We start from the raw sequence: 12,597 nt of genomic DNA on the forward strand, positions 1-12,597 counted from the left end.
ACCTGCAACATGGCGACTCCCATGCATAGATTAATAGCCAGGAGGCAAGCGTGAGTATAATATTGTTAATTGACTGTAGCGCTGTGGGTTTTGTATATTCGTGAGTACTACAGGCTGTTGAACAGCAGCGAGGTTCAGCTGCTCGAGCTCCGTGTCAGACTCAGGGGCCGGTGAACAGTGAACGCAGCTCCAGCGCGCCTCTCTGTGCTCCACATCATTATTAGCTTATTTATTCTTGTAGAGGGTGTCTGTTCAAGGCTGGTTGACGCCGTGAATGCCACTTTTGTCACACTATCTGTTTCAAGAACGACAAATAAAATGTCGGGTGTCTGTCACGTTTCTGCGCTCACTTGTTTATAAAAGTCAGGCGGATTTTTGCCGTATTTTAGTGTCTGTGAGGAAATGTTGAAAATATTTTTGCATTGAATTGTAACACAGGCAACACAGCAATGTCCCGCTGGTGCTCGTTTTTTTTTTTTTTTATTTATTTATTTTTATTTATTTATTTTTTCCAGCCATTTATCACTGGTCTCAAGTTTGCACCTGAACTTATTCTGATACGTGAAAATGATTTCATCTCTTCTTGAGCAAGGAGAACTGCAGGGTGGTGCTCCTTTTCATTACTGTTTTTCTTTAATGAGCATTTGAATTCGTATAGAAATAAGAGGTCGGCCCATCTTCATATACGCTGCATATTTACTCACTGTAGAAAAAGCACCTTTAAAGCACTAATGAAGTTAAAACTTCCAACTTCTTCAGCAACTACAAAGCTGTACTTTTGTTTATTAACATTTACAGTTGTGGTCCAAAGGGGTCATGGTAATTTTGGGCTTTTAATGATTTATTTGATCTGTTCTTTCTCTAGGGTGGGATTACTGTACAGTGTACATCTTTAATGATGGTAAAAAAAAAAAATGGTAAAATGGCCTGCATTTGTATAGCGCTTTTCTAGTCCCTAAGGACCCCAAAGCGCTTCACACTACATTCAGTCATTCACCCATTCACACACACTGGCGATGGCAAGCTACATTGTAGCCACAGCTGTCCTGGGGCGCACTGACAGAGGCGAGGCTGCCGGACACAGGCGCCACCGCCGGACACAGGCGCCACCGGGCCCTCTGACCACCACCAGTAGGCAAACACGGGGTTAGTATCTTGCCCAAGGATATTTGGCATGCAGTCAGGAGGCAGCCTGGGATCGAACCACCGACCTTCTGATTAGTGGCTGACCTGCTCTGCCACCTGAGCTACAGCCACCCTGCATCCAGTGATGTTAAAAGAAGGCAAGAACAAGTTTCAATTTATTTTGGATTTTCTCTAATCCACATAGCAGCAAAAGTGTATATATACAGGCTTAAATACTGCATACACCTCCACTAATATTTGGTTAAATGTCCTTTAGCAAGTTGCACCTCAACCAGACATTTGGCAGCCATCAATAAACTACTGTCAGATTTTTGGCTGGATATTTGAGCACTTTACTTGGCAGACTTGTAAGAGTTTATTTAAATTGGTTGGTTTCTTAGCGCTAACCTGGTTTTTAATTTTCAATAGGGTTGTGGTCAGGGCCTTGGGAAGGTATTTCCAGAAGTTTGCCCCCCCCCCCCCCCCCCCCCAAATCTTAAAAAGAAAAACAAACAAAAAAAACAGCTTTGATGTTTGCTCAGGATCATTGTCCACTTGGAACATCTAATTGTGTCCAACTTCCAAATGTTTAGTTCTTGATTTGAGGGGAAGTTGAAGAATTTGGAAGTAGTCCTCCTCTTTCATTATTCCATCCCCTTTGTGCAATGTACAGGTAGCACTTGCACCAAAACAGCCAGAGAGCAGGATGCTACCACCACCATGCTTATTCTTAGGTTTAAAAGCCTCACCTTCACTCCTCCAAACATACATCTTGTGGTTGTGGCCAAATAGCACCAATTTTTTGTCTCGTTAGACCATAAAACCTTTCTCAAGAAGGCATTTCACTTGTCCATGTGGGATGCAGCATATTTCAGTTGAGTTTGAAAGTGTTGATTTTGGAGCAGGGGCTTCTCGCTTGATCAGCCCTTGACCCTCTCAGTCTATGTCAATGTAAAACTAGCTTCACTGTGGACAGTGATGCTGATGTTCCAACAGTTTCCAGTTCATCATCGGGATCAAGCGCTGGCGGTTCCGCAGTTGTTCCTGGGTGACACATTTGAATAAAATTCCTCCAATACAACTTCCCAGTTTGTGTAAAACTGGAATTCTCCTTTTTACTGTAGATCTTCAGTAAGTTCCTTGGGCTTTAACAGTTCAATCTAGTGAGTGCTGTAAGCCAAATCCTTTTTATGCTGGCAAAGAGAAACTACCACTTGCAGTCAGTCATGATCACTAATGAGAAGTTAATAGGCCTTGGCCTTTCATGTTAAAAGACACTGTGAAACCTTCAATGCCACTTTTTAAAATATTTAAGTAGGGATAGGTATCGTTTAGATTTTATCCAATACTGGTGCCAAATCGGTACTTTTGAAACGGTGCCTGTGCTTAAACGGTGCTCGAACCGGTGATTAAAGAATGGAGAACACAAACTAGGGCTGCTCGATTATGGCAAAAATGATAATCACGATTATTTTCACTGAAATTGAGATCACGATTATTTGACGATATTTATTTCGTCCGCCAGAGCTTATATTATTTTTTTACATGCTGTAGTGCCATTTGTGGGAGCATTTCAAGTTGCTATACATCAATACAACTGTTATAGCCCATATTTTAAAAATGTGTATGCATTAAGTCCATAGTAACTACATTAATTGCAAAAAAGTGCAATAAACTACAAAAAAATTGAAAATCGTTTTTGTTTTTACATATATTTCTACTTGGAGAAATTTAAGAGGTTTATCCCTCAAAACTTTAAATACAAAAAAGTTGCAAAAAATAGTTTACAACAACAGGAAATTTATTTTGAGTGTCTTCATAGTTTTATTTTTGGAGATACAGCAATTTTTATATACTGCAGGAAAAACAAAAAAACAATCCTATGATGCAAATTTGCAAAGAATGTGCATGTGCATCAAAATAAACTATTTCCAGCAGTGCAATTCGAGTTCTAAGGCCTACAAGTAAAAAACTACATTTTCCGCAAAAACGTCACTTGCGATAGTTCGCGTTGACGTCTTGTTCAATGTGGGAAGTTCATGATCGGATCGGCAAAGCGTGTTTCTGGAATATTATGTTTTTGTTCCTGCAAGCTCTTTTTATGCTATTTTTGCAAAGCTATATGTGGAAGGAAACCGTGACCGAGGACAAGCTGATGGCATAAGAAGTACGTACAACTCCTCTGGTTTCATATGGAAAAAAATTTATTGTGCTAGCTTAGCGTTCAGGTTCTACAGGGATTTAAAAATAGTTACACAAAACGAGCATGCTGCTCTGACCGGCTTTAAAGGGTTAACAATAACAATGTATTGAATAATGACTTTAAAAAATAATATAAAATAGTGTGCAAATACTGATAACAGTGCAAATGTTTGCAATATAAGAAATAAATGAAAAATGTGAACTTTGCAGTGTTGCTCTGTGGTGCAGTTACGACACCATAGCAAAGTTTACACACTGTGTCTACTTGATCCACGTCTGACTCCGCGAAGCCATAATGTTTCCACACCACTTAAGTTTTTTTTTTTTACCTCTCTTTTCAACCAACGGCAGTCCACTCCTCTCCAAATAACTTCTGCTTAGCTTTCCGAGCTTCCCTCGGGTCCTCTTAATTGTTGTGACGCGTGTTCGAAATGCAGAGCAGTACGCTTGATTTGCCACATGGAGCAGCGCGAGAGTAAAGCATGAGGGAGGGGCTAATAATCGGCTCAGTCATTTTTAATGATCGTTGAAAGCCCAGATCGTAATCGTGATTAAAATTCGATTAATTGAGCAGCCCTAACACAAACTTTGTCCAAAAACCTTGTAACTACGACGGTGTTTGCTAGTTCACCTTGCATGCATTAATATAATAACGTTGTTAGCGTACTTAACGTAAATTACACACGAACAACATTAAGCTACTCGCCCAGAGAAGAACTGCTGATGCTGCCATCGTCATTTCTGCTACACTGGCAGGGCTAGGGGCCAGGAGTCTCCCCTTTGGGTTCTTGGGAGATGTTGCTAACTCCAGGTTAAAAAAAACAAAAACGCTATGCGTCGCCAGGTGTTTCATCAAGGCAAGGCAAGGCAAGTTTATTTGTATAGCACAATTCAACAACAAGGTGATTCAAAGTGCTTTACAGAGACATTAGAAACAAGAACAAATAAAAAGCATGATTTAAAATTGATTAAAACAAGCAAATAAACTAACTAATTAACAAACAAACAAACAAACAACAGTATATAAAATCAAAACAGATAAAATCAGAACAGTAGATAAAATCAGTAGTTAAATGTAAGTTTTGAAATTTAAGCTTAAAGTGTGGATTTGGTGCTTTATTCAAATGCAGCTGAGAACAGGTGAGTCTTCAACCTGGATTTAAATAAACTGAGTGTTTCAGCTGATCTGAGGCTTTCTGGGAGTTTGTTCCAGATATAAGGAGCATAAAAGCTGAATGCAGCTTCTCCGTGTCTGGTTCTGACTCTGGGAACTGATAAAAGACCGGATCCAGATGACCTGAGGGATCTGGATGGTTCATACTGGGTCAGGAGGTCATTGATGTATTTTGGTCCTAAACCATTCAGAGCTTTATAGGCCAGCATCAGAACTTTAAAGTCTATCCTCTGACGGACAGGCAGCCAGTGTAAGGACCTCAGAGCTGGACTGATGTGGTCCACTTTTTTGGTCTTAGTGAGGACTCGAGCAGCAGAGTTCTGAATGAGCTGTAGTTGTCTGACTGATTTTTTTTAGGTAGACCTGTAAAGATGCTGTTACAGTAATCAAGCCTACTAAAGATGAATGCATGGACTAGTTTTTCCAGGTCCTGTTGAGACATCAGATCTTTTATCCTTGAAATATTCTTGAGGTGATAGTAAGCTGACTTTGTTATTGTCTTAATGTGTTTTTCTAAGTTTAGGTCTGCATCCATCACTACACCCAAATTTCTCGCCTGGTTTGTGGTTTTTAGATGTATAGATTGAAGTTCTCTGGTGACCTGTAATCGTTTTTCTTTGGTGCCAAAGACTATTACCTCAGTTTTGTTTTTGTTTAGCTGGAGAAAATTGTGGCACAACCAGTCATTGATTTCCTCAATGCATTTACCAAGAGCCTGTACAGGGCCTCGGTCTCCTGGTGACATTGTGATATATATTTGTGTGTCATCTGCATAGCTGTGATAGTTTATTTTGTTGTTGTTTATAATCTGTGCCAGTGGGAGCATGTAGATGTTAAACAGAAGGGGTCCCAAGATGGAACCTTGGGGAACTCCACATGTGATACTTGTCTGCTCAGATGTGAAGTTACCTATTGATACAAAGTATTTCCTGTTTTCTACATATGTTTTGAACCAGTTTAGTACAGTTCCTGAAAGACCTGTCCAGTTCTCCAGTCGTTTGAGTAATATGTTGTGGTCAACTGTATCAAATGCTGCACTGAGATCCAGTAAAACTAGGACTGACATTTTTCCACTGTCTGTATTCAGACATATGTCATTAAACACTTTGGTCAGAGCGGTTTCAGTGCTGTGGTTCTGTCTAAAACCTGACTGGAAGGCATCGTAGCAATTATTCTGTTTTAAGAAGTAACTGAGCTGTTGAGAAACTGCTTTTTCAATGATCTTACTTAAAAACGGGAGATTTGAGATCGGCCTGTAGTTGTTCATTTGTGTCTTGTCAAGATTGTCCTTTTTCAGTATAGATTTGATTACAGCAGTTTTTAGTGATTCTGGAAACACACCTGATAATAAAGAAAAGTTGACGATCTGTAACAGGTCTGACTCTAAAGTCTTTGAGACCTTTTTGAAAAAACTTGTTGGCAGGACATCTAAACAGCAGGAGGAGGAGTTCAGTTGACCTAAGATGTCCTCCAGGTCTTTGCTGTTAATAGGTTGAAACTGTTTCATGGTGTTTAAACAGTTTTTTGGTGGACACAGTACATATCCTGGATCTGCTGTTGATGTACCAATTGCTTGTCTAATTTTTTGGATTCTTTCAGTGAAGAATTTGGCAAAGTCATTGCAGGCCATGGTCGAATGAAGTTCAGCTGCCACTGACACAGGAGGGTTTGTTAGCCTGTCAACTGTAGAAAATAAGACCCGAGCATTATGGCTGTTTTTAGTGATGATGTCAGAGAAGTAGGACCTCCTTGCATTCCTCAGTTGTAAATTATAATTGTGAAGTTTCTCTTTATAAATGTCATAATGAACCTGGAGGTTTGTTTTTCTCCATCTGCGCTCAGCTTTCCTACACTCTCTTTTTTCATTTTTCACCAGTGTGGAGTTTCTCCATGGAGACTTTTTCCTTCCAGAGATAACCTTCACCTTAATGGGAGCAATAGTGTCCATTACATTTAACATGTTAGCATTGAAGCTATTGACGAGCTCATTGACTGACCCTCTGGGCAGGTCAGGTGTTAATGGGAAGACCTGGTTAAAAATTGCACTACTGTGTTCAGTTATACACCGTTTTGTGATCACTGTTGTTGATATATTTGTGTGGGCTGAGATTTTACTTTCAAAGAAAACACAGTAATGATCAGACAGGCCCACATCAGACACAGTAACCTTTGAAATGCTCAGGCCTTTGGAGATCAGTAGGTCAAGAGTGTGTCCTCTATTATGTGTGGCCTCTGTTACATGCTGAGTCAGCCCAAAGTTGCCCAGAGTGTTACTCAGGTCTTTAGTCCCTTTGTCCTGAGGGTTGTCCACATGAATGTTAAAATCCCCAGCAATAATTACACAGTCAAAATCAACACAGATCACAGACAGCAGTTCACTGAGGTCATTAAAAAAGTCTGTGCAGTATTTGGGAGGCCTGTAAACATTAAGAAACACAACTTTGGATGGGGCCTTCAGCTGTAAAGCCACATATTCAAAAGACTGAAAACTTCCAGGAGATAGCTGCTTACATTGAAATGATTCATTAAATAAGACAGCAACCCCTCCTCCTCTCCTGCTCGCCCTGACCTCACTGATAAAACTGTAGTTAGGAGGGGTCGTCTCAGATTCGAGGAGTTGCCTCCTTTGCACAGTATCACCTTAAAGCACTTGCTGCAGGCTGCTGAGTTTGCGTCTTTTGCTGTGAAGTACAGCCAGACTTTGACCGCTTCGCCTTGGGCATTTGTAATCTGTAGCTCTGCTATAAAAGAACGTACGTACATGGGCCCGCCTACTATCCTTGGAAAGGTAAAATGATTGGCTATAATCCAAAGTGTATGACATCTCAGGAAAAAAAAGCACCGAAATGTGCGCTGCTTTTCGGTCTGGTTACTACCGTTTATGTCAGAACCGTGCCATAATGGCACCGGATACCAGTACCCATCCCTATATTTAAGGGAGTGTATGTATATATTTAAGTATGTATGCATACATTTGACACTTTGTGGGGGGAAAAAAGAATCCAAGAAAGTAATTGAAAGTCCAAACTTACCATGACATTGACACCTACGATGAGTGGATGTAAACTTCTTACCACAACTGTATGTGACAGCAAAGAGGTGTACCCGCAGCCATGTCTATTTACATTCATATTAGCCTTTGTTGTTACATACAGGGAGGCAAACAAACAACATGTGCGCTGCCAGAAGTGTTTGGAGATGGGACACTGGACCTACGAATGCACCGGGAAGAGGAAATATGTGCACAGGCCATCAAGAACGACTGAGCTGAAAAAGAAACTCAAGGAAAATGAAAACAAACCCCTCAGCATAGCTGGGTAAGGTGTCTTGATCAGATTAAGCAATTTTATGTACAACAATACCTCTGTGTTAATATAGATATTTGTGCATCAGATTTTCTTTTTTCTAATCACTAATGATGTTCATTAAAAATCTTTTTTTTGTTTTAAATATTGGTCTCTACAGACCAGGCACAGAAGGCTCCAGTGAGAAGAAAGTGAAAAAGAAGTAAGTAAGGTGGACCAACTGTCACAACTGATATGATGTAGTTATCAGACCTGCTATAAAGTAGGGTTGCACAATTATTATTTATTTTATTCTTTTTTTTTTTTTTGGTACCTCCATGATGTCTGTGAATAAATTGTGTAGCAAAGTAGTGGAACGTGATTTCAGTGCATCTTTGCGAGCTTTAAGAATATGCCAATGGGCCTTGCAGGCTCACATTCATGGACATCGGAGTTGAGGTTGGACTTACGTTACAAGAATAAGTCCTGCTTTCCAACACTGGCCTGTGGAGTTGCACAGTTCATGTATTACATTCCTAAAAAAATAACTTATTACACAAAATGATACTGGGTAACATTCATAGCAGAGAAGAATGGTTAGATTACGGTTTTGCAATTCAACAAGTTTTAGACTGATTAATTTCCGGGGGAAAATTTGCTCAGCGAGGGATTCCAGGAAGGTGCTGGCATCCCTGAGTATGTGTTTCGGAGCTGCTTCCCTGTTTTGAAGCTTTAATTAAAACCAGTCTGTTTTAAGTGAGTGAAACGTCCCTAAACAGCTCCCTCTTGTGGAAGCTCTTGGTGACTGCACATCACTACATTTGCAACCTTTTCAAATCTCTTAAAGATTGCAGTGTTTTGTCTCATAGCCATAATGTCTAATCCATCAACCTAACTGTTCTAAATGTCATCTGTGGTAATCTTAAACACTTTGTTTATCCGTTGAAAATGCATTAAAACTTTTATTTAATTTTTTTAATGGTAGATTCTGGTCTCATCACAGCGATGTGTTAGAAACACCATTGTTGTAGTCTGAGCTGTGATCACAGCAAAAGCACAGTTGTTACTAATAACAAGTCACAATGTCTCTGTTTTGTTCTCCCAGCATGTGCAAAAACAGGACTGTGAAACTGAAGCAGTTACACCAAAACCTGTTGTTTTTTGTTTTGTTGGGTTTTTTTTTTGTCTTTTCCTCCTTGACACCTTTGCGTTTCTTACTGCGACAGCCATAAAACAGCCACAGCACTCCTTTCAGCTGAGGACTCTTTATCTTTCCCAAATAAATTAACCTTCTTCTTTTTGAGAGCAGTAAGAGCGCCCGTTTGGGTCTATTTAACTGAAGATTGACTCAAGAGTTTGTCCCCTGGTGGTAAGGGTGCCTGACACAGCAATTATTCAATGGGTGTAAAAGCATTATAAGAATGTGTGTGGTTTAAAAAAAAAAAAAAAAAGTGTCACTTGAATGCATTTTAAGCCAGAGTCGACTTGAAAAACCTCTCAAAGTTCTGCTGTCCCAAGTGTTGTGACTTTCTTAGTCTTGCTTGTTTGTTTGAGGGTCGGAGGGGAGAATGCCATCAAATCCCATCAGTACCAGACATAACAGGGATATATGAAAGTAGCTGTTGAGAATTATAACACTGTCACTCCCTGCTCATAAAAGAGGCAGATAAAGGCCTTATTATCAGAGAGCTCATCGTGCGACTGTTCTGGTCTGTTCAGCATCCAAAAGGAAAACCGTAAAATCGTTGTCACGTGTGTAGCCGCGAAGTCTGCGTGACACCCAGCTGCACCAATTTCCCCATCGTGGAAAAAATGCAGCTTGCATGTATTATCTCATCACGCGACACGTGTGAAAGGGCAACTCTGGATAATGTCCCAGCCCACATTTTCCTAGAATTCGCGTGTGAGAAAACAAATTGGTGTGCAGGTAATGTTCCAGGTATGCAAAATCAGCACTTGTAGTTGACGTTGTGTCCTCTGAGTTCCAGTGTTTGTAAACAGAGTATTACAGCAAGTGAGATGCACCTTAGGGACTGTAACAGGTACAGCCTGAGACCTTAATAACCAAACCTCTGGTGTTCAGCGTTGGATATTCAGATTTTCCTCCACTTGTTCTCAGGGCTAAAGACTCGAGCGACAGCAGCAGCGGCTCAGGCGGCTCCTCCAGTGACTCATCGTCAGACAGCAGCGATTCCTCCAGCTCCTCTTCAGATGACAGCAGCAGTGACAGCGACGATGACAGCTCTTCCTCCTCCTCATCCTCTTCTTCGTCCTCCTCATCTTCGTCCTCAGACAGCTCAGACTCAGGAAGTAGCAGCGATTCGGATCAAGGACCTCCTAAGAAGAAGAAAAAGAAGAAATAAACATTGTGGAATCAGCAGGATTTCTTGTTGTTATTTTTCTTTTCCTGATTTTTTTTTTTTTTTTTTTTTTTTTTTTTCCTCCTTATTAAAAAAAACAACAACAACAACTGAGTGGATATGGACTAAGGAGAGGAGACACGATGTCACAAAAGAGAGAAATAAGGCAATTCCAGTGTTACTTCTACTAGTGGGATATTTTCTTCAATTTTTAGGTCTACTAAGGATACAAACTTTAAATATCCAAAGCAACGAATGTGATTAATCAAATGAAATCTTGTGATTTTGTACTTTAGTATATTTTTAGTGAAACTTAATCTGTACAGTTCAAAATCTTTATAAAACAGCAGCATATCTAGAACTGAAAAGACATGATACAACAATAAAAGATTATATAACAGTTGTTTTAGTCTGAATAAAATTAGTTACGCACACAAAACTCTTGTTGCTCGGGAATTGGATTTGCTTGTCTCACTGTAAAGCTAGGTTTGTTTTTTTTTTTTTTTTTTAAACCTTTTTGAATTTGCTATTGTAAAATATTTTATTTTGCTAAAAAAAAAGAAAAATGCATTATATGATTTTAGATATATGGATTTAGGAATAAAATGTCAAATAAACAGTCTTTTTGTTCACGAGTTTACAAATAAAATATTTTTTAAATCAGCATATAGTCATGTGAAATACAGGTTATTGTAGTTTTGCATTTTCTATTTCATTTCATTTTCACTTTGTTTTTACGTTTAGTTGGCGTTAGTTTTCAGAGAGGATTTTCTTTCTTCAGTTTAGTTTTTTTCAGTTTATCATTTTAGTCTTTTTATTATCAATATAGGGAGGGGATATGTCAGTTTCAGGAAAACCAAGGATTGCAGTAAAAACAAAGCTGACTCGGTCTTGACGACATCTAGAGTCTTAATAAACACATCCATCAATGCCTCATCAGGCAAGTTGTAACAATTGTTTTTTAAACTTAGGGTGTTTTCTGAATATGCTTTATTTTATTTTTTAATAAAAGTGTTTAGTTTTAATTTTTAGCTAGCTATAATAACCTTAATCGGCACATAACAAAGAAAAACCCATCTTGTGTCAGCAGGTCTTAAAATTATTCAACACAACCTCATATGAACGACACATGACATAGTAAATCATTTTTAACCTTAGCCAAACTACAGAAGCAGTGTGTGGGAAAACCAAGTATACCCTATGATTCAGTAGCTTGTAAAACCGCCTTTAGCAAGAATAAGTTGAAGTAATCAATTTCTGTATGACTGACAGTTGCTTACGTTGTGGAGGAATTTTGGCCCACTCTTTTTTCCTTTCTTTTTTTTACAGTGTTGTTTAATTTCATTGAGGGTTACCGTTGCATTGCGTTTGTTTATGCTCAACTTTCCTGCTACAGCATTTCATCAGGATGAGGTCTGCGCTTTGACTCGGCCATTGCAACACCTCGATTCTTTCTTTTTTTTCCAGTTATTGTGTTGCAGATTTAATGCTTTGCTGTCAATGTCCTCTTGCACAACTCAATTTCAGCCAAGCTTTAGCTGACAGTCACATGGCTTCACCTTTTACTCAATGACTGCAAAGTTTCCAAGTCCGGTGGTTGCAAAAATACCTCAAATCATCAAACCTCCACCACCATGCTTCACAGTTGGTGTGAGGTGTTGATATGCTAGTTCAGTTCTAAGTTTACAGTGCGTATTATGGCCAAACATCTTCACTGTGTACTGATATGTTTAAGGAGTTTGCTCTTGTGGTTTTAGATGCAACTTTGCAAACTTAAGCTGTGCTGGCCTGTTCTTGTAAGAGAGAAGAAGCTTTCTCCGGCAACCCTTCCAAACAAGACATACTTGTTCAATCTTTTTGTAACTGTACTCTCATGAGCTTTAACATTTAACATGCTAACCAAGGCCTTTAGAGTCTGAGATGAAGCAGGGTGTACTTAGCTTCTCACACGTTTTGGTTTTTTGACTCAATTTTTGATGAATAAATAATAACAGTGTAATATGTCACGTTTTCAAGTTTAACTGAGGTTGCATTTACCTTATTTTAAGACCTACTAAGGACCAGATGTTATTTTACATTATGTCCTGATGCCTGAAACCTTAGAACTGAAAACAGATCCACTTCCTTCTTTTCATTCTATGTCCATGTCAGGCAGTATTAGTGGGAAGTGCTGTTGTCTTCAAAGATAATATAAAATCTTGTAAAATTATTGTTTTTGTAGTAATTAAAATATAAACATAGAGTTTAGCATCCAACACAGACAGTCAATAAGGTTACAGGACACCCAAAAGCTGCTTTGAGCCTTTTAACCAATGTAATGTCAGTTTTTGCTGCGTATAGGCACCTGTAAAGTCAGACATATTATTGCACATCCACTAAAGGTGTGAAGTTGGAGGCAGAGTAAGACATCACAAAGTAAGTCATTGTTTGAAAGATTAAAAATGAATCATAT

The 12,597-nt window shown here is 39.1% G+C and overlaps 1 protein-coding gene across 1 annotated transcript; it reads left to right on the plus strand.

Annotated features, from left to right (window-relative positions):
• On the plus strand, positions 1-10,148 carry zcchc10 (zinc finger, CCHC domain containing 10). The gene is made up of 4 exons (XM_085363969.1): positions 1-50; positions 7,657-7,818; positions 7,967-8,008; positions 9,905-10,148. Exons 1-4 carry the CDS (start codon positions 10-12, stop codon positions 10,146-10,148), a joined length of 489 nt encoding a protein of 162 aa, XP_085220095.1. The 5' UTR covers positions 1-9.
• Positions 10,149-12,597: the final 2,449 nt, after the last annotated feature.

Source organism: Diplotaxodon limnothrissa, linkage group LG10 (assembly GCF_057381915.1).
Source record: "Diplotaxodon limnothrissa isolate DT_005_m linkage group LG10, D_limnothrissa_male_GT1.1, whole genome shotgun sequence".
NCBI classification, from domain to species: Eukaryota; Metazoa; Chordata; class Actinopteri; order Cichliformes; family Cichlidae; genus Diplotaxodon; species Diplotaxodon limnothrissa.

Bases quoted from the DNA above. Each gene is read 5' to 3' on its own strand.
- zcchc10 (XM_085363969.1), top strand. From the start codon at position 10: ATGGCGACTCCCATGCATAGATTAATAGCCAGGAGGCAAGC. The intron at 51-7,656 runs GTGAGTATAATA...TGTTACATACAG, and splicing joins TTAATAGCCAGGAGGCAAGC to GGAGGCAAACAAACAACATG. The intron at 7,819-7,966 runs GTAAGGTGTCTT...TGGTCTCTACAG, and splicing joins AAACCCCTCAGCATAGCTGG to ACCAGGCACAGAAGGCTCCA.